The 22802-nt window shown below is 40.9% G+C and overlaps 1 protein-coding gene across 9 annotated transcripts in view; it reads left to right on the top strand.

The window, feature by feature from the left end:
* NIN (ninein) overlaps positions 1 to 22802 on the top strand; it is a 97134-nt gene that overhangs the window by 62015 nt on the left and 12317 nt on the right. For 8 of the 9 annotated variants that reach the window (XM_030319080.1, XM_030319079.1, XM_030319076.1 and 5 more), the window contains 13 exons: positions 247 to 385; positions 2172 to 2293; positions 3191 to 3696; positions 4738 to 6882; positions 8149 to 8274; positions 8379 to 8448; positions 9976 to 10191; positions 13202 to 13315; positions 16034 to 16156; positions 16826 to 16939; positions 17678 to 17824; positions 19541 to 19708; positions 21491 to 21640. In XM_030319080.1, coding sequence (XP_030174940.1) covers positions 247 to 385; positions 2172 to 2293; positions 3191 to 3696; positions 4738 to 6882; positions 8149 to 8274; positions 8379 to 8448; positions 9976 to 10191; positions 13202 to 13315; positions 16034 to 16156; positions 16826 to 16939; positions 17678 to 17824; positions 19541 to 19708; positions 21491 to 21640 — 4140 coding nt within the window. The remainder of the gene's footprint in view (positions 1 to 246; positions 386 to 2171; positions 2294 to 3190; positions 3697 to 4737; positions 6883 to 8148; positions 8275 to 8378; positions 8449 to 9975; positions 10192 to 13201; positions 13316 to 16033; positions 16157 to 16825; positions 16940 to 17677; positions 17825 to 19540; positions 19709 to 21490; positions 21641 to 22802) is intronic. The other variant, XM_030319083.1, reaches the window with a different exon arrangement.

The raw sequence follows: 22802 nt of genomic DNA, 5'->3' as shown, positions 1-22802 counted from the left end.
GGTTTTTATGGAGTGCCTGGGTGGCTCAGTTGGTTAAGTGTCCAACTCTTGATTTCGGCTCAGGTGATCTCATGGTTTATGGGACTGAGCCCCACATCAGGCTCTCTGCTGTTAGCACAGAGCCTGCTTCGGATCATCTGTCCCCCTCTCTGCCCCTCTCCCACTCCCTCTCTCTGAAAAATAAACATTTAAAGTAAACGAACTAAAAAAAGGAAAAAAAGACTTGTGTTTGTTTCTAAACTCCAGGTATTACAAGACCAAGTGGATGAACTCCAGTCTGAGCTGGAGGAATTTCGCACACAAGGCAAAGTGTTGAGACTTCCCTTAAAGAACTCAGTGTCAGAAGAACTTGAGGTTAACAGTGGTTGCATTGAGCCTGACCAGGGTAAGCCATTCAGACATCATCTTTTCAGAGGCTCTGCCTTTGGTTTTTGCTTTTATGGCCATGGTTGAATATAAAATTGCACAACTTTGGCAACCAACAAAAATTTAAAAAACAACCTGGGCAGTACTATTTTCTTGAGCTATTTCGCTTGTGGTCTGTTTTCTTCATTTATCCTTAAAGTCTTTATGAGAATATTTCTTTCTGATTTTTACATGTATCAACAAAGGAATGGAAAAATCAAACCCCAAGGATATTTGCTTTGTTTAAAAAAACAAACAAAAGAAATTGGCCACAGGTCTGAGAATCCAGGGCTTGGGAGTGTTACAATTCAGACACTGAGCTATTGCTGAGTGCTCCCTTTCTTAAGGAGTGCCTCACTGGTATGATGATCATTTTGGAGAACAGGCCAACCAGAAACCAGAATTTGGTTTTCTTACGCTGGCTGTGTTAAACATCGGTATTGCCTCTGTAAAACAACTAAGAAGTTAAATAAGTGTTGATTGCCTGTGCCTTTGAGGAGGACTTTGAGTGGGAAAGTTGGAAGGCAGAGTTGTTTGGGAATGCTGCTACTTTTTCATCAGCTTTTTTCCTCCCTCCTGGCATTCTGCCTCTTTCCTCAGTGTGTGGAGTTTGAATTTCACAAAGGGCTCATAATAAATTTTTCTGTTATGGTCTTCCCCACTGCTATGCAAGTACAGGTTCCTACAAGGATTGTTTATTCCTCTCCTTACCTGTTTATTCTAGAATAAATAAGGGATTTGGGAGGGGATGGGGAGAGGGCTTAAGACCTTTCCTGTGATTCTAAGTATGTGGTCAGTAGCCTTACCGTAGTGTGAGGATGGAACCCAACTGATGGTGTATGATGCATCTCAGAAGCTTCTCTGGACTTTTTCCATAGTTTTGGGGGTTCTCCTCATGGGCATGCGAAGCTGTGCCGTGCTGGGGTGGTCCATATCCCAACTATCACTTCTCAGTTGGGGATATGCCAACTGGAAAAGAAAGAATATACGGAAAGAAAGCCCAAGGCAAGACTTCATCTCGGATGCTAGACATGCCCTTTCTCCTATCTGCCTATGGACCCCATGTGAGGAACTTTTTTGAATCCCCTGCCTTAAGAGATTCCCACATAGTATTAGACATGATCGTTTTGTCTGTGTACAAGCTCAGTCTCCAATTTATGCTTCACATTTCAGCGTCCTTCCCCGTCATCCTCAGGGATGGTTGCAGAAGTGAACTCATATGAATGACTTGAGAATTTTTCTCCCAAACTGCCTATATCCAGGTTCCTAACCTATGCCCTATTTTTAAAATTTTAGCTGATAATTTAAAATGGGGCTCCACTTGCACTATAGGAAATTAATATCGTAATACTCAATCTTCTGTCATTGAGGGGTGGGTTCGCTGTCTTGACCCATGAAGTTGGATGGATAGAAAGCTGATTGGTTTATTCAAACTACCTCACTTCCCAGCATTTTCATTTTAGAAGGTCACATTTAAACCACAGTTTCCATACCTAACCCCACCTACTCTTCAAAAAGATGAATTCTGTGAAGGTTTGGTACAGTAAGCAGAATCTTACTGTATTGCCTGTTCACCTTCATTTTTTTCTTGTTTTCCATAATGCTTGAAAGCAAGAAACCTCTTGGCATCGATGGTTTCCTAGTAGATCTCATCAGTGGTAATTGAGGCTGAGATTTATTCCTTTAACTGGACGTTCCTTCCTCAGAAGCCAGTTGTGTTATTGAAAGAGCCTGCTGGAGGGTCACCAGATCCCGTGTGTTTTCAGGGCTTGGTTCTGAAGAATGCAATCCATTGACTATGAGCATCGAGGCGGAGCTGGTCATTGAGCAGATGAAAGAACAACATCACAGGGACTTATGTCGCTTAAGACTGGAGCTTGAAGATAAAGTAAGTCCTTCTTATTCTGTTTTCTCATTTTTTTGAGCTCTGGCAAGCTTTGGCTTGTAGGACATACTTAATTCTTTTTACTTCATGGAGCATCCCTTTTAAAAAAAAATTTTTTTTTTTAATGTTTATTTTTGAGAGAGAGAGCACAAGTGGGGCAGGGGCAGAGAGAGAGACACACACACAGGAATGTGAATCTGAATCAGGCTCCAGGCTCTGAGCTGTCAGCACAGAGCTCGACGCGAGGGTCAAACTCACAAACCGTGAGATCATGACCTGAGCTGAAGGACGCTTAACTGACTGAGCCACCCAAGCGCCCCATAGAGCATCACTTTTTATACGTTTCCTCTACTTACCCTTCAGAGTTTAGATCAAATGCTACCTCCTGCATGAACCCGTTCCTGAATACCCTTGACCAATATATTTGTCTGTTTTCTATAGCTGTTATATTTTTCATTCTGCCTTGTAGCGTACTCGTTTGTGCTTGTCAAAACCATGTCTAGAGCTGTTTCTCCTTGATGGCAGGACTATATCGTATGCAACTTTGTGTCCCCACAAAGCCCACCGAGTGCCTACGATAGGTGTTCAATCAATATTTGAATTTAAATATGTTAAACCCCTACCTTTACAGTTGGACAGGATGCCTGGGAAGACCAACACTATCTATGTGAAAGTCTAGTCATTTTTATCAGAGTTGTTCAGAAACTAATAAAATTCAACCAAGTTAAAAAGGAAAACAAACTATGCCTGCCTCAAACATAGCTTATTTAACATGTTTTCGAGCTGTCAAAATGGGAAAGCTGAGGAATGTCACTTGGGAAAAAAGTAGTTACCGCCCCCATCACCTTCCCACCGCCTTGAGTTGGATAACATTGTGGTGGTTTCGCTTTGTGACTTCAGGTGCACCATTATGAAAAGCAGCTAGATGAAACCAAGGTCGCCTGTGAAAAGGAGCAAGACAGCATGAAGCAAAAGTACGAGAATGAGGTCCGCGTCTTGGAAAAACAACTAAGTGACCTTAAAAACGAAACTGCAGAACTTCGGGGCCAGGCAGTGGTGCTCAAGGAAGCACAACATACAACTCTCTGCAGACACGAGGAGGAGAAAAAAGAACTGCAAATGAGGTGGGATGAGGAAAAGGCTCACCTGCGGGAGAAGCTGAGGCTGGAACACGAGATGGAACTCAAGGCTCGCCTGGAGCAGGCGGAGGACAGCTTTACCCGGGAGAGGGAAGGACTCCTTCGGAATGGCGCCTGGACAGAAGAGAAGGTGAGAGGCTTGACTCAGGAACTCGAGCAGCTTCACCAGGAGCAGCTGAAAAGCCTGATGGAGAAGCACGCTCTTGAGAAGGAGGAGTTGCAAAAAGAGCTCTTGGAAAAGCACCAAAGGGAACTTCAAGAGGGAAGGTAAGAAAATAGGGGAAGTGGAGAAACCAGAATACTGTCCCTTGGGGGCACCAGAAGTTCCAGGCAGTTAAGGAGACTTTGACTATATGCTTTAGTTTCTCAACCTGTTTTGCCTTTAGACTGAGATTATTCAAACGGTGGTTTTGTTTTTTGTTTTTTTTTAAAGACAGTATTTCTTAATGTTTGTTTATTTTTGAGAGAGTGTGAGCAGGGAGGGGCAGAGAGAGAGAGAGAGAAACACAGAATCCGAAGCAGGCTCCAGGCTCGGAGCCGTCAGCACAGAGCCTGACACAGGGCTCAAACTCACAAACTGCGAGATGAAGACCTGAGCCGAAGTCAGACGCTTAACCCACTGAGCCACCCAGGTGCCCCCACAGACAGTATTTCTTGTTTCAATTATCCTTTCAGGTTCCAGATGAGAGTAATTACTGTGTTCTGAGAAAGGCTATTTATGAGCTAAATTCTGGGTAGAGTTCTCCAAATTATGAAGTGCAGCTTTGTGCTTAACTTTCCCCACATGAAATCTCAGGTATATTTGAGGGCTTTGATGCCTTATACTCTGATTACCTTACTGCTGCTTTATTAAATAAGGAAAAGCAATGAATATATTAATATGTGTGGTTTATGTGACTACTACCCTCCAATGTATACCTAATTAAAATGAAGGAATTATTTACATTTCCCGAGTTAGGGGTTAGGTTAATGTGCATTTGGTCGTGAATGTGAAATATCAGTGTACGTTTTTGGTTAAAAATCCATAAACATATACATCCAGGAGGATGCCAAAGAAGGCAGTTTCTAGATTTTCTCTAAACACAGTGAGGTAAGTCTTTTAAGTTAATTGTGGCTGCCAGTCTCAGCCCTCAGAAATGAGACCCTGTCTCTGTATAAATCGATTACACAGGAATACGTGAAGACCGTTTTTAGAGAAAGGATATAAATTGTCTGCTTGGCGGCTTCTCCCGTGCGCGGGAAAATGTTTTTTGTTTGCTTCTGGAGGCGGTGGCAGTTTCAGTAATGCTGTATGTTGACTACATTTAGGGAAAAAATGGAAACTGAGTGTAATAGAAGAACCTCTCAGATAGAAGCCCAGTCTCAGGCTGATTGTCAGAAGGTCACCGAGAGGTGTGAAAGCGCTCTGCGGAGCCTGGAGGGGCGCTACCGCCAAGAGCTGCAGGAGCTCGTGGAACAGCAGCTGGAGGAGAGATCCCAGTGGGAGTTTGAGAAGGACGAGCTCGCCCAGGAGTGCGCCGAAGCCCAGGAGCAGCTCAAAGAGACTCTGCAAAGAGAGAAAGCAACGTCTCTGGTCCTGACCCAGGAGAGAGAGATGCTGGAGAAAACGTACAAGGAACATTTGAGTAGTATGGTCGTTGAAAGAGAGCAGCTGCTCAGAGACCTGGAAGATCTAAGAAACGTGTCTGAAAGTCAACAGAGCCTGCTGTCCGACCAGATACTTGAGCTGAAGAGCGGTCGTGACAGAGGTCCGAAGGACGGGGAGCAGGTCCCGTGCCAGGCGGGCGCCTCAGAGCAGCAGGCCAGCCAGCAGCTTGAGAAGCTGGAAATGGAACGTGACCGGGAGAGGCAGGAAATGATGGCCAAGCTTCAGGCCATGGAGAGTGTCCACAGGGTGACCTGTGAGAAGGCAGATCAGGAGAGGGCCCAGATGAGCACAGAAATCTCCAGGCTGCAGAATAAAATCAAGCAAATGCAGCAGGTGGCATCTCCTTTCTCCAGGAGAGAGAGTGGCTGCCGGGCAGCAGGAGGCGAGGACGCAGAAGGAAGTGGAGCCATGTCCCTGCTCCAGCAAGGAAAGCAGTTGTTGGAAGAGAATGGAGATGTCCTCTTGAGCCTGCAGAGAGCTCATGAGCGAGCAGTGAAGGAAAATGTGAAAATGGCCACTGAAATTTCGAGATTGCAACAGAAGCTACAGAAATTAGAGCCAGGGTCGGTGATGTCTTCTTGTTTAGACGAGCCAACTACTGGATTCTTTGGAAATTCTGTGGAAAGGACAGAGCCATTTTTACTGCAAAATCAAACGAAGCAAGTAGAAGGTGTAGCCACACGGTGCGCCCTAAGTGACCTACAAGACGATGAGGCCCGGGATCTGGGAAGTACAGGGACGAGCTCAGCTCAGAGACAGGAGGTCAAGACAGAGGAGTCTGAAGCATCAATAGAGAGTTTTTCCGAGCTCGAGAATAGTGAAGAGACCAGGACCGAGACCTGGGACCTGAAGAATCAGATTTGTCAGCTTCAGGAACAGCTAATGATCTTGCGTGCAGACTGCAGTCGAGCTTCTGAAAAGAAACAGGACCTACTTTTTGACGTTTCTGTGCTAAAAAAGAAACTGAAGATGCTTGAGAGAATCCCCGAGGCTTCCCCCAAGTATAAATTGTTATATGAAGATGCCAGCAGAGAAAATGACTGTCTTCAGGAAGAGCTGAGAGTGATGGAGATGCGCTATGACGAAGCCCTAGAAAATAACAAAGACCTCACTTCGGAAGTTTTCAAATTGCAGGATGAGCTAAAGAAAGTTGAAGAGGTGACTGAAACCTTCCTTAGCCTGGAAAAGAGTTACGATGAGGTCAAGAGAGAAAACGAGGAACTGCATGTTCTGGTTTTGAGGCTTCAAGGCAAGATCGAGAGGCTCCAGGAAAGAGCGGCGCTGCGCTGTGACTGCTTCTCCTTATGGGAAGCCCATTTAGATAACCGGGAAGTCCAACCTGATGAGAAGGTGCTCGGACGACATCAGACATGGGAAGAGCGTGTGCCCACGGTGACAAGTGTCCACCATATTCTAGAAGAACATTATCAAGAAAACCAGTACCTCGAGCAGCAGAATGCACAGCTCGTGGGAGAAGTAAAAGCGAGTGAGATTGCCTGGCTTCACAGAACAATCCGGACACGTCGAGAGAAGCCCAGAGTACAGAACCAAGTTCTGCTGGAGGAAGACACCGCTCTGCCGGGCCTTCAAGACGGACATCTTCAGCGTCAGGCCACCATAGCGGAGTTGGAACTGGAGAAGAAGAAGCTGCAGGAGCTGACTAGAAAGCTGAGGGAGAGAGTCACTACTTTAGTTAAGCAGAAAGATGGACCTTCTCAAGGAGAAAACGAGGAAGAACTAAAGGCGATGATGCATGACTTGCAAATCACGTGCAGTGAGATGCAACAGAAAGTTGAACTTCTGAGGTAACGTATATACCTTCTGAACTTCATGGAATCCCAAGAGCATCTCACCAAATCTAACTTCCGCCGCTTGCTGTGCCTAGAGAAACTAACCTGTTAGTCCTCAGGAAGAGAGCAGTACCGTAGGCTTCCTTCTGCTTCTGTGTCGTATTAACAGATAGAATAACCCTGCCTAGGAGGCATCCCCTCCCCCTCTACAGGAAATAAATGTCATTCGTTCAGGATGTCCTAACGGAGCGTGTTTGCTGTTTAACCATGTGCATCCTCAGTGTGTGTCAAGTCTTTAACTGTTTTCTAGCATTTCATTTGGATTGGTAGTTTTGGTTTTGCTAAATGTTAATTGTTTCCCGCATTTGATGGAACACGTTCTGTGAGAATGCCTTTTGTTTATGATTAACTCACTTGGTAGATGAGAACTCTTATACTAATATAGGAAAAATTCTGTGCTTTGTGACTTACAGTTCTTCACTCCTATCACTTGAAGTACATGCTGATATTGTGTAAACAATGGAAATTTATCTTAGAACATATCGTTTGGTTGAAGAGCTATCAGATTCTAATAAATGTGCTTGTACTTAAGACAGAAATGAAACTCATGCGAAACACTGCTCACTTGACTTTATATAACACGATTGCAATAGTCTTCCAGTAAGTTTGGTTTTCAAAGACTTGGAAAATATCACATCACGTTATCTGAATGATCTGAAACAAAATAATTGAATTCCAGATGTAGTTTTTCCCCTTCTTCAGACCATTTTTAGTTCTAAAAATCAGAACATAATGAGTTGAAAAACATCACAAAGTGAACATGAGTGTACATGTTTCTTTTATTTATGTAGTGAATTTCCTTTTTCTAGGTGCCCTGAGGTCTGTAACTAAAGCTAATACAGCTTAGCAATATGGCCCATGCCTATATAGAGCAGGTAGGACCTGAGCCCGAGATAAATGGAAGTTTTTTGCCCAAAGCAGTATGGTTGCCACTGAGAAAACCAGCAAACATAGCGGGCGTAGTCTCGGTTCCTGTCTCTGTCTGCGCTCCAGTGTTTCAGCCACACTTCCCTAATGTCTTTTAGTGAAATTCTTATCTCCCCAAAAGAAAGGGGTCGTTATGTCAGAGCTTGATTTCCAGTACTAAAAGTCTACTAATTTAGACATCTCATTTTAACTGGCATGGAATACTTGTTTTATTGGAAGTTCCTAGAAAGCATTTTCCAAAGATGCCACATGACTGCCTTGTTATAATGATATTTTTAAATCTCTGTGATTCAGATGTGAATCTGAGAAGCTTCAAGAAGAAAATTCTATTTTGAGAAGTGAAATTACTACTTTAAATGAAGAAGATAGCATTTCTAACCTGAAATTAGGGAAATTAAATGGATCTCAGGAAGAAATGTGGTAAGACATATACTTAAATTTTCTTAGGGCATTTTTGCAAGGACTAAGACTGTTTTGACTTCAACTTTTAAAGCCTAACTCTTACATTTTCACTGTCCCTTTAGGCAAAAAATAGAAACTGTAAAACAGGAAAAAGCTGCAGTTCAGAAGATGGTTGAAAATTTAAAGAAACAGGTGAGGAGATACTTGGTATTTCCCAGTGTTCTTGATTCTGAAATTTTCTTTTTTAATTTGCAATTTATAAAATTATAGGACATACTACTGGAATCACATGTAGCTAATGATGATAAAGTTGTGAATCCCGAGTTTCAGAATGGAAACTCACCCCATGCGGACTCTAAACTAGGTTTATATTTTTTTGTGAATGTAATAATGTATATATTATTTCTAGATTCTGAGTGTTTGATACAAATTTTATAATCAGTGGGAATGGGGAGACAATACTAGCTCTAAATCCAAATCTATGAAATACTAACTCTGTCCCTCACATTCTTTTCAATTGATGTTAGCTCCTTCCTTCATCACCATGACTGAAACCAAAAAGGGAAGGACAGAATTTCACAGATATAGAGTATCAGTATATCTTTTCGTAGGATTAGAATTGATTCAGATAGCTTGTGCCATTCAAGTGCCCAATTTGTGTAGTCTCATGACATGGGGTTGTGCAGGACAAGGCCATTTAAGAATCTGCCTGAAACAGCCAAAAGACAAGGACATCCTGGGAAAAGAGAATTTTCAGTACTAGAAACAGACAGGGTCTTAACATCCAAAATATATTCTGTGCTCTCACAAATAAGGGGCAAAACCCTGTTGAAAAAAACAGATAATTGGTAGGAGTGGTCAAGTAAAGGGGGAAAATACAACATATAAAAAGATAGTTAACCTTATTAGGGAAGTGCAAATAAATTCTTTTTTCATCTTTCAGGTTAGCAAAAATGAAAGATACCATCTAGTCTTTAAAAAGGGGTAAGGATATGAAGGTACTCATACATTTTCGATAGGACTATAAGTTGGTAGCACCATGAGGAAGACATTTTGGGGGTATTCAAACTAGTAATATAGGTGCATACCTCCTAACCCAGTAGCCCCATTTTTAAGAAAATGACCCAAAATTCAAAATGCTACCCTGTGTAAATGAGTTTTTCAAAAGATTGGTTTGTTTCTTCATAATTAAAAGAATGATAACAAACTTGTATGTCAGTGTGGGAATGGATAAATACATTATGGAATGTCTCGACACAATATGCTAGAGCCACTAAAAAATATAGCTTGTGGTGGTTTCTGAATGCACTGACTTGGAAAGATAAAAGTCTGTGAACTATTACAAGTGGAAAAAGCAGGCTGCCCAAATATCTGAAATGATTCAAATTTCCTTTTGTTATAAAAAGGAGAAAACCTCCACATACATACGAGTTTTGTATGTACATAGAAAACAATCTGGAGGGATAGGTACCCAGCTGTGAACAATGGCAACCCCTGTGGAGTTAGACCAAATGGAGGGTCTATCACTTCTTCATACACTTCCCAAGTGGTGGAATTTGTAATAATGAATAACGTATTAAATTCTATTATTAAGGATGTGTTCGTGTACGTACGTATGTATAAAACTTTGGTTTTTTCCCCTGGGTAGATAGTCTCTAAATCTGTTTTTTAGTAGAATTAGGGCACCTAGTCTTTAAAACTTACTTCCATTTTATTTAGATTTCAGAATTAAAAACCCAAAACCAACAATTGGATTTGGAAAATACCGAACTTAGCCAAAAGAACTCTCAAAATGAGAAAGAACTGCAAGAACTTAATCAACGTCTGGCAGAAATGCTACGCCAGAAGGATAAAGAGCCAGGGCGCAGTACATTGGAGGAATGGAAACAAGAAAAGTCTAATCTGAAGGAAGAACTGGAACAATGTAAAGTGCAGGTATGGAATGTGGCCACCCTCCAGCCTTCTGGGAGAAAATCTCAAAGCATAAAGCAATGCTTATATTCAATTTCTTACATGTAAAGTCTTAAAACAGTATAGTATCAGCAAATGAATAGAGAAGTGGAACAGAAAGTCTAGAATTAGACTCAAATACAAGTGGAAACTTACTATATAACAAATCACTGGGGGTAAAGATGGATTTCATAAATAAGTGGTGCCTGGACAACTCAGTAGACGGTTGGGAACAGATAAAATTAGATCCCTATGGGTGCCTGGGTGACTCAGTCGGTTGAGTATCTCACTCTTGATTTTGGCTCAGATCATGATCTCAGGATCATGAGATTGAGCCCTGCCTTGGGCTCTGTGCTGGGTGTGGAGCCTGCTTAAGATTCTCTCTCTCTCTCTCTCTCTCTCTCTCTCTCTCTCTCTGCCCCTCTCCCATGTGCTCTCTTAAAAAAAAAAAAATTAGATATCTATATCTTATATAGTGCATAAAGATAAAAACTCTAATTGGATTAGGAGCCTAAATATAACAAACAAAACCACGTCTGTACCAGAAGAAAACATGGGCCAATTTGTCTTTAACGTTAGTGTAGAGAAAAGCTATCTATGACCCATAAACCAGAGACCAAAAAAGAAATGATTAAACCAAAAAAGAAATGATTAAATCAAAAAAATTTGTGGCCAAAAAAGAAAAAAAAAAATGCTACAGACAAAGTCAAAAGACATTTCACAAACTGGGGAAAAATATTTATATCCTATACCACAGAAAGTAGGGCTAATGAATAAATCACAAAAAGATAAAAATGGCCCTCAAGCCCATGAAAAAACTCAAAATCATAATCAGAAAAATGGAAGTAAAAACAATACTGACAGCATCTTTTCTCATCCATGACTTTTTGTTGGCAAGACTTTGGGGAAAGCAGGCACTTTTATATGTTTCTGGGAGTGTAAACTGATATTAGCCTTCTGGAAGGAAATATGCTAATACTTAACAAAATTACATATGAGCTTACCATTTGTCCCACCAAGCCCATTTCTAGGGATTTACCCTAAAGGTACACCTCCAGCAACATGAATACTCATATGCACATATACTCAATGTAGCATTGTTTGTAACTGCAAAATATTAGAGACCATCTAGACGTTCATATATAAGAGAGTGCCTGGATAAACGTGGTGGGTACAGTCACACCTTGGGGTAGTACTGTGTAACCATAAAAAAAGAGAGAGAGGAAAAAAAGGGAAGGAAGGAAGAGAGGAAGGGAAAGTTGTCTACCAATGTGAAATTATTTCCAGGACGCACTGTTACGTGAAAAAGAGAAGCACAAAAGAGTATAGGATGACTCTGTCCATGTAAGAAATAAAGGGATGTTCTAAAATACACATGCTCATATCCTCACTCATTTGTGTGAAAAATATACAAAAATGATAAACCAGAAACTAAAGAGATGATTACCATAGAAGGTGGGTGGGAAAGGGATGGAAGAGAAGAATGGGAAGGTTGTAGAAGGGATGAGGGAAGGGAGTACCACTTCCCTGAGTAGATCTTTTCCCATGGCTCTGACTCTTAAAAGCATAGCTCTTCACATACCCCCAGATAAACACCCAATCGAAACCAATCAAGATGGTGAGGAATACCAACCTGGAACACAAACACTAAGAAATGAACCTAACTATATTGTAAATGGATAACATAATTACGATGGGGAAGAAAAGAATTAAGTAAACTGGAAATGATTATTTTGACTCTATACTGTAGGGCTAAAGAAAAAAAGAAGTGTTACACAAACACTAAAATATTCCAGCCAGTGAATGTGTTTCTCGTGGGGGATAAGTCAGTAATTCTGAAACCACTTTGTGTATATTAGAATTGAGCAAATAAGTAAATAGATTATAGGCAACAGACCTGAGGTTCTCACTGTTGGAGAGGGAAGCTGCAAGGAGGAAATGGGGGAAGGCTAAACTGAACCCTCTGGTGTTGGACTGGAATTTGAGGCATTAGTATAAACTCAGGTTTCTTAATATATATATACAGATTGATACAGAGATATAGATGTGTGTATATGGATGGAGTGCCCAGATCTTGTTTCTAAATACCATTTTCTTTTAAAAGAAGCCAGGGCTCCTTGGAAAAATGATTGATTCTAGGGCTAGGGCAGGGAAAATACAATATGAAAGAAAAAAGTGCTAAAAATAAATAAAATAAAATAGATGGGGCGCGTATCGAGAGGACACAGAACCCCACTTGAAGAGCTCCTCATGGCCAAAGCTGGAATAGTTTGACCAACAAAATAATCATAGTAAAGGATAAAATAAATACAGAATAAAATAAATAGGTATGGATACAAACCGATATTAAAAATTGACTAAATGGGGGAGAATTAACACCTCTCCCTTAAAGCAGAATTCTGATAAATCAAACATGAGAGTAGTAACTGTTGTAGACAAAATCCAATAGAAACTAAAATTAATAAGCAAGTTTAAGGAGAAACACAGTTATCATCGTCTCAACCTGTCTCCCCCAAGAGAAATAACTTTGCAGTGGAGAGACTTGAAAAAACTACCTGAGAAATCATGTTCATGACGTTGAGGTGGACAGTCTTTCAAGAGATAATTTCGGGGGGCACCTGGGTAGCGCCCAACTCTTGGTTTCAGCTCAGGTCGTGATCTCAAGGTTCATGGGTTTGAGCCCTGGGTCGGGCTCTGCACTGACAGTGCAGAGCCAGCCTGGGATTCTCTCTCTCTCCCTCTCTCTCTGCCCCTACCCCACTCATGCGCTCGTGCTCGCTCTCTCTCTCTCTCTCTCTCTCTCTCACAAAGTAAGTAAAAATAAACTTAAAAAAAATAGTTTTGGTTCATTCCACTGAATATAATGGTCATATAAAAGAGTGTGTCGTTGAATCGGGGGCTAGAGTTTTTTTAATGCTGCCTTGTGTGAACCCAGTAAGTTTCCCTAGGCTAAATGAGTATGTCCGCTCTTTGATTTTTTAATTTTTCTTCTTAGTCCTCCACTTTAGTGTCTTCTCTGGAGGCAGAACTGTCTGAAGTGAAAATACAGACTCATACTGTGGAACAGGAGAACCTCCTTCTCAAAGATGAACTGGAGAAAATGAAACAAGTAAGACTGCATGCTGCTGGGAGTGGGTGCAGTGGAGAGGCTCACAGTACATCGTGAACCTGATGGTCTGGCGTTGCCAGCCACCGGACATCCTTAATACACTGTCCTGTCAACTAGCTCATTGCTTCGTAAAAGCTGAGGGTTTGCAGTACAAGTCCACATATAAGGGCTCCTATCCCTAATCCTCTACATGCTGTTTGAGATGTGTAACTGACATGTTGTAGACTAAAATTCTATAAATCAGTCACAGCCGCTTCAGTTTAAGAAATTTGTCGCTCTGCTTTCCTCTAGCCAGGTGACAAAGTAATAAGTTTGTCTAAAATGAAAGTGACTTTCTTGCTCATAACTTTAATAACTACTCATCCAGACTGGTGTGACACACACAAAAAGGTACCTCTTTCTCTTTTGTCTTATGGCAAGTATGTGGCATCTATCTTGGGCTAAGGAGCAAATTCTAGAACATTAGCAGGGATGCAGTCTCACTTATGAATTTGGTTTTAAGAAGCCTATGTCAAAGTTTCAAACAAAGACTTAATTTTAAGTATAAAAGAGGGTTCACCTTAAAGGTATATCCTGAGCATTGTCCTATTTTATTCTTAATTCTGCACTTTTCAGTGAGTACAGGATTTGAGCAATCCTAATTTATAAATAGGAGAATTTAGTTCTGTTTTTTAAAATTGCTTTACTTAAGGTTTACTTCGATATTAGGACATCCTTAGATTATCAGATTCTCTCTTTTGTATCTGTTCAGCCTGTGAGCACAAAGGTGTCCTCTGAATGCTGAAATACTGAGTCTCTAGCACTGAGTTTATGTTTGTGTTGATCTCTAGTTGACTCCTAGAAGTCTTGGCTTCCTAATAGGATTGTAAGCCTTCCGGGGAATTTGTGCCTCTCCGAATGCCTAGTACTGGTACCTGAGAGGAGTTCTGTAAGTCAGATGCTGTTCTGCAGAGCAGATCTGTTCTGCCATAACATTAGCTGTCTGCCTTTATAAACATTCCAAAAGTTGAAGCTCACAGGGCCTTTCTATGGTGCCTAAGTTTTCCAATGCTGTTATTACCAAGTTCATCCTAATTACCATGGGCATACTTTTCTCCTTTACCTTTTGAAAATCTGTTGTTCGGTCTTTAAGATGATAATGATGGGCTCCAAATCCATAGCATGGGAAATGCATGTTTTGTGACTTCGCTAAGCTAGAGATCAGAAGAAAAGGAGTGGATCTGGGAGTAAGATAGCATGGTGAAGACATCATTTGGCATGTTTTTATTGTGTAGGTTTTACAGAGGTGGTGGGATAAACAGTGAAGTGGAAAAATGGTGAGCTTTGTCTGCCTTGGGTAGAAAGTTGTTTCACGGCATCTGGGCTCTTTTGGATCACGACAGTAGAATAGTATCAGCCCATTGTTGCTGCCATACAGCATGGACCTAGGAAGTATGTGCTGCTCTGTAGGACATAATACAAGTAAAATTACTTTGTGAGTGAGAAATTATCTGTTGCACAGCAAAGAAACACAAGTAGCATCAGCAGAAGCCACATGCCAGCCTGCACACCCGAAATGGTACCAGGCTTTGTGAGGTTCTGGGGATGAGGAAGCAAGGTAGAGAGCAAAGGAGAAAGATCCTTTAGTAAACCAGTGTCTCGGTACTTTAAAATACATTGTCCTATGTCCTTCTGACTTTAGATTTGTAAGGTGTGCTGTATTTGTTCTCAGTTGAAGACAAGATTCAACCCTTAAAGTCTATTTTGTCATATTATTCTAAAGCTAAATGTGTGAAAGAACTTAAGGTATAAAGTAGAGAGATGGCCACAAAATCTTAATGAAGAATTGAAAATATGGAAGTCAAATGAAACAGAGGGAAATTAAAAATACATGGACTATGGGAAAGGGTAAAGACGTGTAAGAAACAATCGGTCTCTTTGAAGCAGTCATTGGGGGGAGGTAGGAATCACTCCCATACCCTGGGACATTTAGCAATATCTAGGGCCATTTTTGTTTTTCACAACTGGTATGTGGAGAGAGGGGTGCTATGGGCATCTAAAAGCCAGAGATGCTGCTAACCATCCTCCAGTACACAGAAAGGCCCCCCAAAATGTCAGTCCTAGTAAGGCTGATACTGAAATGGAACGGAAACAGCCTTTGGTTTGCCTTGATACCAGTGGAGAGGAGGAAGCCAATGTGTCTGCATTAACATGTTACTGAGCCAGGCAATTTTGGCCTCTTCCAAAGGGAAGGACCCATGAAACAAAGTGAAAAACACTGATTGTTTTAGCTTTAAACTTGTCTTTGTGTTGATACACAGTCCTTGGTTCATGCCAATTCTATACTCTTGACTGAGATTGCTGAAAAAGATTTTTTTCTAGTTAAAAAAGCATGAGGAAAATGTATGGTGCTATGTATGTACACATGTTAAATTGATGACAGAGTGGCAGTATGTCACTTATTTTCCCCTGAAGGTGCAACGGAAGCTAGGACCGTTACGTAACAGTATCTGTCTGCTTGAATCTATCTGAGCAGACATTTTGGCAGTCAGTTGGAGAATGGAGAGAATCGAGTAGGGAACATTTTGTTAAATTTAATTATAGTTCCTTAGAGTTTATATGTCCTCTGAAATATCTATGTAGATAGGGAAATAGCAGCAGCCATGAAAACGCCCTGTTTATAAATACCTCTTTATAAATACAGCCATGAGACATGATGGGATTGTTGATCTCTTACAGCTGCACAGATGTCCTGATCTTGGTGACTTCCAGCAAAAACTTGCTAGTGTTCTCAGCTACAATGAAAAACTGCTGGAAGAAAAGGAGGCTCTCAGTGAAGAACTAAAGAGCTGTGTGGATAAGGTAGGAAACAGAAGACTTTTTACCATCACCATACAGTGTATATACCATAGTGAGCATTTCTCTATGTCCAGTGGCACTCAGCAGTCCCGTTTTAGCCTGATCGTTCCACCGTCTCCTGGAATAGCATTTCAGCAGGCCTTACGTGCCCTCTGAATTTCTGAGGTCAGGATTTTAACAGGAGGCTAAATTTGTTTAATAATGATATTATTAAATATAGTAATATACAGTTTGCCTCATTTTAATATATAGCCATGCTACTTAATATATAAATAAGTATTGTCACATATAATACTCTGAGATCTGTTACATAGACACACGCTTTTTTTTCTATCATATTTTCCCTAGCAAATCCCACAACACTGCTTTCGCCCCACCTGCCTTAGTAGGCATTCATGTTTTCCTATTATGGTACACTCTTGAGAGTTCTAATTGCCTCCAGGCCTACCACTTCTCACCCGCAATGAGGCAATGAGAGAGAAAAATGGAAACCACCAAAGAAAACAGACTCTTCAAAATTAAAGGTAGAAAAGGGAGTCAGGAAAATGTCTGTGTTTTACTTTGCCCTGCTCCCACATGGCGCTTATCTTTTCAGCCTCTGTGGAGATGCATAAATTGAGGCTAGATATGTTTGCAAACATGCCTACTATCTCTTTTCTTTTCCTGAAACAGTTGGCAAAATCAAGTCTTTTAGAGCACAGAATTGCTACTATGAAGCAAGAACAGAAATCTTGGGAACACCAGAGTGAAACCTTAAAGTCGCAACTAGAGGCTTCACAGGAAAAGGTATGTGGCCAACTGTTGTTTCACCTGTACAGTTAATATTTTCCTGTGTATTCCAACAGAATTCCTAGTAGGAAGAATATTCCAGATAGAATTGGCCTAAGAGGGTTCATAATGATTCAATTTGATTAATACTTGTCATATGCTTATAGTGTGAGGAAACTTGAACAGTTCCCTCAGAGTTCATTATTATGAGATTACCTCATCATTATGAGATTACTTATAAAAGCTTAAGAATACTGTGTAGAAATGACTGCTTGTTTCTGATTTAGAAAAAGGATTTCTAAGGCACGTTCATGCCCTGTTATACCTATCAACATTGCTTTTACAAATTTAGATTATTTTTAACTAAATAGATACTGGGGCACCTGGGTGGCTCATTCGGTTAAGCATCCAACTCTTGATTTTAGCTCAAGTTGTGGCCTCATGGTTCATGGGATTGAGCTAGCTTTTGTCATGCCAGCTGGTACTCACTGGTTCTGTAAGATATCACTTGGTCATATGCCAGATGACTGTGTTAGCGACACCTTGCTCCAGGACATAGCTCATCATTGCTCTAAATATAACATCCTGTAAATATACATAATAACTGGGGTCTCCACGAGGCTAATAAAAAGAGCTGGATATAGTAAATATAAGGGACCTTGGAATTCTCTTATCTTAGCTCATTCATTCCTGGACATGCTGTAGGTGAGACCGTGAGGATCTGCATCACAGTGTAAGATTTTTCTCATGATGCAGGTTCAGAGTTTAGAAGACACCCTACAGAATGTGAACCTGCAAATGTCCCTGATTAAATCTGACCTACGAGTGACTCAGCAGGAAAAGGAGGCTTTGAAACAAGAAGTGACGTCTTTATATAAACAACTTCAGAATGCTGGTGACAAGGTAATTTCTTTTTTATTGAGGTATAACTTTATACAGTTAAGTGCACAGATTTTTAAGTCTGTAACTTGAATATTTTTATGGATGTGTGTGTTTACATAAATACATGGTTGATCCCTGAACGACACAGGGGTTAGGAGCCCCGGCCCCCTGTACGGTCAGACATCCACCTAAAACTTCTGACTCCTCCAAAACTTAATTACTAATAGTTAGGCCTACTGTTTACTGGAGGCCTTACCAATAATATAAACAATTAACACATATTTTAGGTATTATATGTATTATGTACTGTATCCTTATAATAAAGCTAGAGAAAATACAATACTGTCTCAAAAAAAAAAATCTCCACATAAGTGGATTCGTGCAGTTCAAACCTATGTTGTTCACATGTATATTTTCCATACCTATGTATGTGCATAAATTTATATTTGTGTAAACACCTCCTATCTCAAAATATAGAATATTGCCAGCACCCAGCAGGCTCTCATGTCTCCCCTCCAGTCGATAACCACAAGGGAACCACTTTTTGACCCTCTGCCACCATAGGTTAGGGATGCCTTTTCCCGAACTTCATATAAATGGAAGCATAGTGACAAGGTTACGTTTTGTGTTGCGCAGGTCAGGAGACCACGCTGAGTTATTTTGCGTTAACAAAAACACTCTTGATGTTACATAAAGTGTATCTCATTTTAATATATCAAAATGCTATTTTGTGTGCTTATATAAATTAGAAATGGTATTATAGATGTCAGCCTTGTGGAGATATTAAGATTTTGTCCTACCATAAAAGTAGGACAGTTATTTTAATCCAGTTATATCTTGGTGATACTTTTTATTTTACACACACACACACACACACACACACACACACACACACACACATATATTTTTAAGCAGGCTCCACGCCCAACATGGGGCTCAACTCATGACCCTAAGACCAAGAGTCTCACACTCTACCTACTGAGCCAGCCAGGAACCTCCTCTTTATTTTTTTTAAAAAGAAAAATAGTTCTTTCCATTTTAAAAAATTATTTCTGGGCTGACATTTTTCTCAAAATGAGATTGTAACTTTTTCTTTTTCATGGTTTAGCTTAAAACACAAAAGGCTTACCTACTTGTTACCTTTTTTAAAGCATTTTCCAGAATCCAAAAAATCACTTTGGTAGCATAAAGCATATTCCTGAGTTCAGGGCTCAATTACATGGACAGTATGTGCTTTGGATTCTAAAAAAGGATATGATTGCATATGGGAAAAATGAAAGAGTTTAGCTTGTGAAAGCTTTCAAGTTAGCAGTGCATCTTGAAGTTCCCTCTGTGTTCTGTTAACCAAAAGAATAGTGATCTGGGTTCAAAGCATTAACTTGATAAGTATGAAGCAATTTTTAAGGCCACCAATCTCTACGCACTTGGGTTCTATATAGAATCGACTTGCCCTACAGTCATCTTTGCTGTTAGACTTGAAGGGACTATTTTGCCGAAGATCATTTTAAACAAAGAAGTTTCCAAACCTTTTTTTAAGTCACACCCCCCAAATACGGTATGTATGTGTGTATATAGACACATACACACACACACACACACACACACAACATACACTCACCCCCATTAGAAGATATGAAGAATGAAAGGTACTTCCTAAGAATTATTGTCATTGAGTAAATATACTCAAAACAGAAATCAGCTTGTTTTTAAGGCTTAACTCTTCAATTTGCTCTTAAGAACTGGGCCCCAGAAATAGCCACCTTCCATAACCAGCAGCAAAGGCCTTCTTGGGACCAGATGGATCATCTGATGAAGGAGGAACAACAGCTGCTTTGGCAAGAGAACGAGAGACTCCAAACTGTGGTGCGGAACACCAAAGCGGAACTCACGCACTCATGGGACAAGGTAACGAAAAGCGGCACATGGTGACATACGTTTGAAAATAGTGTGGTATAAAAATGAATGTTTGATAGGACTGAAATGGGTCTAGGGTATGGATTTGAGTATTCTGCTATGGCAGACTTACTTTAAGAATGCGTAATTTATCATTTACTTGCAAATAATTTTATCCTGATATGTTTATAAAATATTTTGTTTCATTTTGTGTAATCACTTCTATACTAAAATCAATGATTTTAATCCTGACTTTCAATACAGACTCATGAGAATTATGGTAACTATGTATTCTTCATTTAAATAGACTAGCTGTCAAGACTGATAGTACAAAGTGGCAAAATTGGACTCCATCTTTTTGGGCTAACTCCTTGTAAGAGAAAAAGTACCCCTTTTTATTTATTTATTTATTTTTTTTTAATTTTTTTTTTTTTTCAACGTTTTTATTTTTGGGACAGAGAGAGACAGAGCATGAACGGGGGAGGGGCAGAGAGAGAGGGAGACACAGAATCGGAAACAGGCTCCAGGCTCTGAGCCATCAGCCCAGAGCCTGACGCGGGGCTCGAACTCACGGACTGCGAGATCGTGACCTGGCTGAAGTCGGACTCTTAACCGACTGCGCCACCCAGGCGCCCCTAAAAGTACCCCTTTTTAAAGATTCAGCCTTTTAAGGTTAGAATGGTCTCTGAAGATGATCTTTTCCAACCACTAAACTGATGTTTATATATAGTCTTCACTTTTGCTAAGTAGTTGACCAACTATGCTTAACCTATGCTTAAACATTTTTTTTTAATTTTTTTTTTGAACATTTATTTATTTTTGAGACAGAGAGAGAGAGAGCATGAACAGGGGAGGGTCAGAAAAAGAGGGAGATGCAGGATCTGAAACAGGCTCCAGGCTCTGAGCTGTCAGCACAGAGCCCGACGCGGGGCTCGAACCCACGGACCGCGAGATCATGACCTGAGCCGAAGTCGGACGCTTAACCGACTGAGCCACCCAGGCGCCCCTAAACATTTCTCTTAAGGAAGAACTCTCTGAAGAGCCACAGATAGCGATTTAGAACACCTACTCTGTGCCAGAAACTCTGCTATTGCTAAAGTTATAGCGTTGAACAAGACAGACCTGGTCGCTGTCCTCATGGAACTTGTTGGTGTGGATACATGGTTTCAGGTGTGGACAGTCCAATATAAAATTGATGGGACTGTCACCTCACTGACTCCTAAAAGCCATGCTCATGTCAGAGAGCAAGTGCCTAGGACTATGTCTGTTTTCCTGACAGCCATGTCACCCTGTGGACGCCCAGTGATTCGGTAGACCCAGACGTCCTCTATTCTCTGGTCTTTACAGTGTTGGGTTTTTAGACCCAACCAGACTAAAAACAGATTTACCTAGAAGGATCTTTTGCAATCCAAAAAAAGCAGACTTCAAGAATTGGCAGACTTGGGGCGCCTGAGTGGCTCAGTCGGTTAAATGTCCAACTTTGGCTCAGGTCATGATCTCGCAGTTTGTGAGTTCGAGCCCCGTGTCGGGCTCTGTGCTGACAGCTCGGAGCCTGGACCCTGCTTGAGATTCTGTGTCTCCCTCTCTCTGCCCCCCGCCCCTCACTCTCTCAAATATAAAGAAACATTAACAAAATTAAAAAAAAATTGGCAGACTTGACTGGGAAAAAAAAGTGTTTTTAATACAACAGAACCCAAGTACTGAATAAAAACTTCCCTTATGTTCTTTTTTTGTTTTTCTTCCTCACTGGATGACTATCTTAACATTTCTTCCTCTTACATATGTTGTTATTAGGTCCGTCAACTGGAATCAAACCTTCTTCCCCCTAAGCACCAAAAACATCTAAACTCATCAGGTACGGTGAGGCCTACAGAGCAAGAGAAGTTGAGCTTAAAGAGAGAGTGTGAACAGTTTCAAAAGGAACGATCACCTACTAATAGGAAGGTGAGTTTTGAGAGTTTATGTGTGTCAACGTCCTTACTGTGATGTGTCCCTAAGTGTATGTTTCTTTCCCTGCATGCTTCCAAGGAAGTGATCACAATGGTATATTTTGGTTCTTCCTTATATGTATGTTTTTGTAATCTGGTCAAATAGTATTATAGTTCTTTATGATTGAGTGGTGGTTGCAAAGGAGCAGTTAACTTTAAGCATTCATAATGAAGATGGTTAATCATCTTTAGCAGTATTACAGCCCTTTTAATTTTTTTCTAGTATTTATTTACCTTTGAGAGACAGAGACCGAGCACACATGGCGAAGGGGCAGAGAGGGAGACATAGAATCTGAAGCAGGCTCCAGGCTCTGAGCTGTCAGCACAGAGCCCAATGTGTGTCAGCACAGAACCCATGAACCGCGAGATCATAACCTGAGCCATAGTCAGATGCTCAACCGAGTGCCCCACAGCCCTTTTAAGTTAGCAAAATAGATATACTTTAAAATATATATATCCTGGATATCAGGAACGTCTTCATATGGTCTGTGTTAGTTATCTATTGCTGTGCAACAAATTAAAAGAACAAACATTTGTTGTCTCCTTTTCTGTGGGCCGGAAATTCAGAAGCAGCTTAGCTGAGTGGTTCTGGCTCAGGGTCTCTCATGAGGTTGTGGTCCAGCTATCAGCTGGGACTACATTTATCTGAAAGCTTCACTGGTACTAGAAGATCCACGTCCAAGTTCAGTAATATTACAGGAAGAGGCTCTGTTTCTTGCTGGCTGATTACCAGAGGCCTCAGGTCCTCACCACCAGGGCCTTTTCTCAGGACATGGCAGTGAATGAGAGGAGAGAGAGAGAGAGAAAAATTCCAAAAGATCACTATAAAAAGCTGTAGTGCCTTTTATAAGCTAATCCTTGGAAGGGACACACCATCATTTCTGCTGTCTTCAGTTGGTCACACAGACCAAGGGTGTGAACACCATGGGTGGACATCAGTAGGGACCATGTTGGAGGGGGGCTACCATGTGGTTAAGTCTCTAGCACAACTTTTGCTTTCTGTACTTGGTTCCCTGAAGTAAGAGATCTAAGACCAGTGCTACCCTGGGAGTCCTTGTCCCTTGTTTTTCTTTCTTCCTTCTTCTCAACCAAAACTCAGAGTGGTCACTGTTACCTTC

This window comes from Lynx canadensis, chromosome B3 (genome assembly GCF_007474595.2).
Source record: "Lynx canadensis isolate LIC74 chromosome B3, mLynCan4.pri.v2, whole genome shotgun sequence".
NCBI classification, from domain to species: domain Eukaryota; kingdom Metazoa; phylum Chordata; class Mammalia; order Carnivora; family Felidae; genus Lynx; species Lynx canadensis.
Note: the sequence above shows the minus strand (reverse complement) of the source record. Positions and strands in the feature narration are given on the sequence as shown.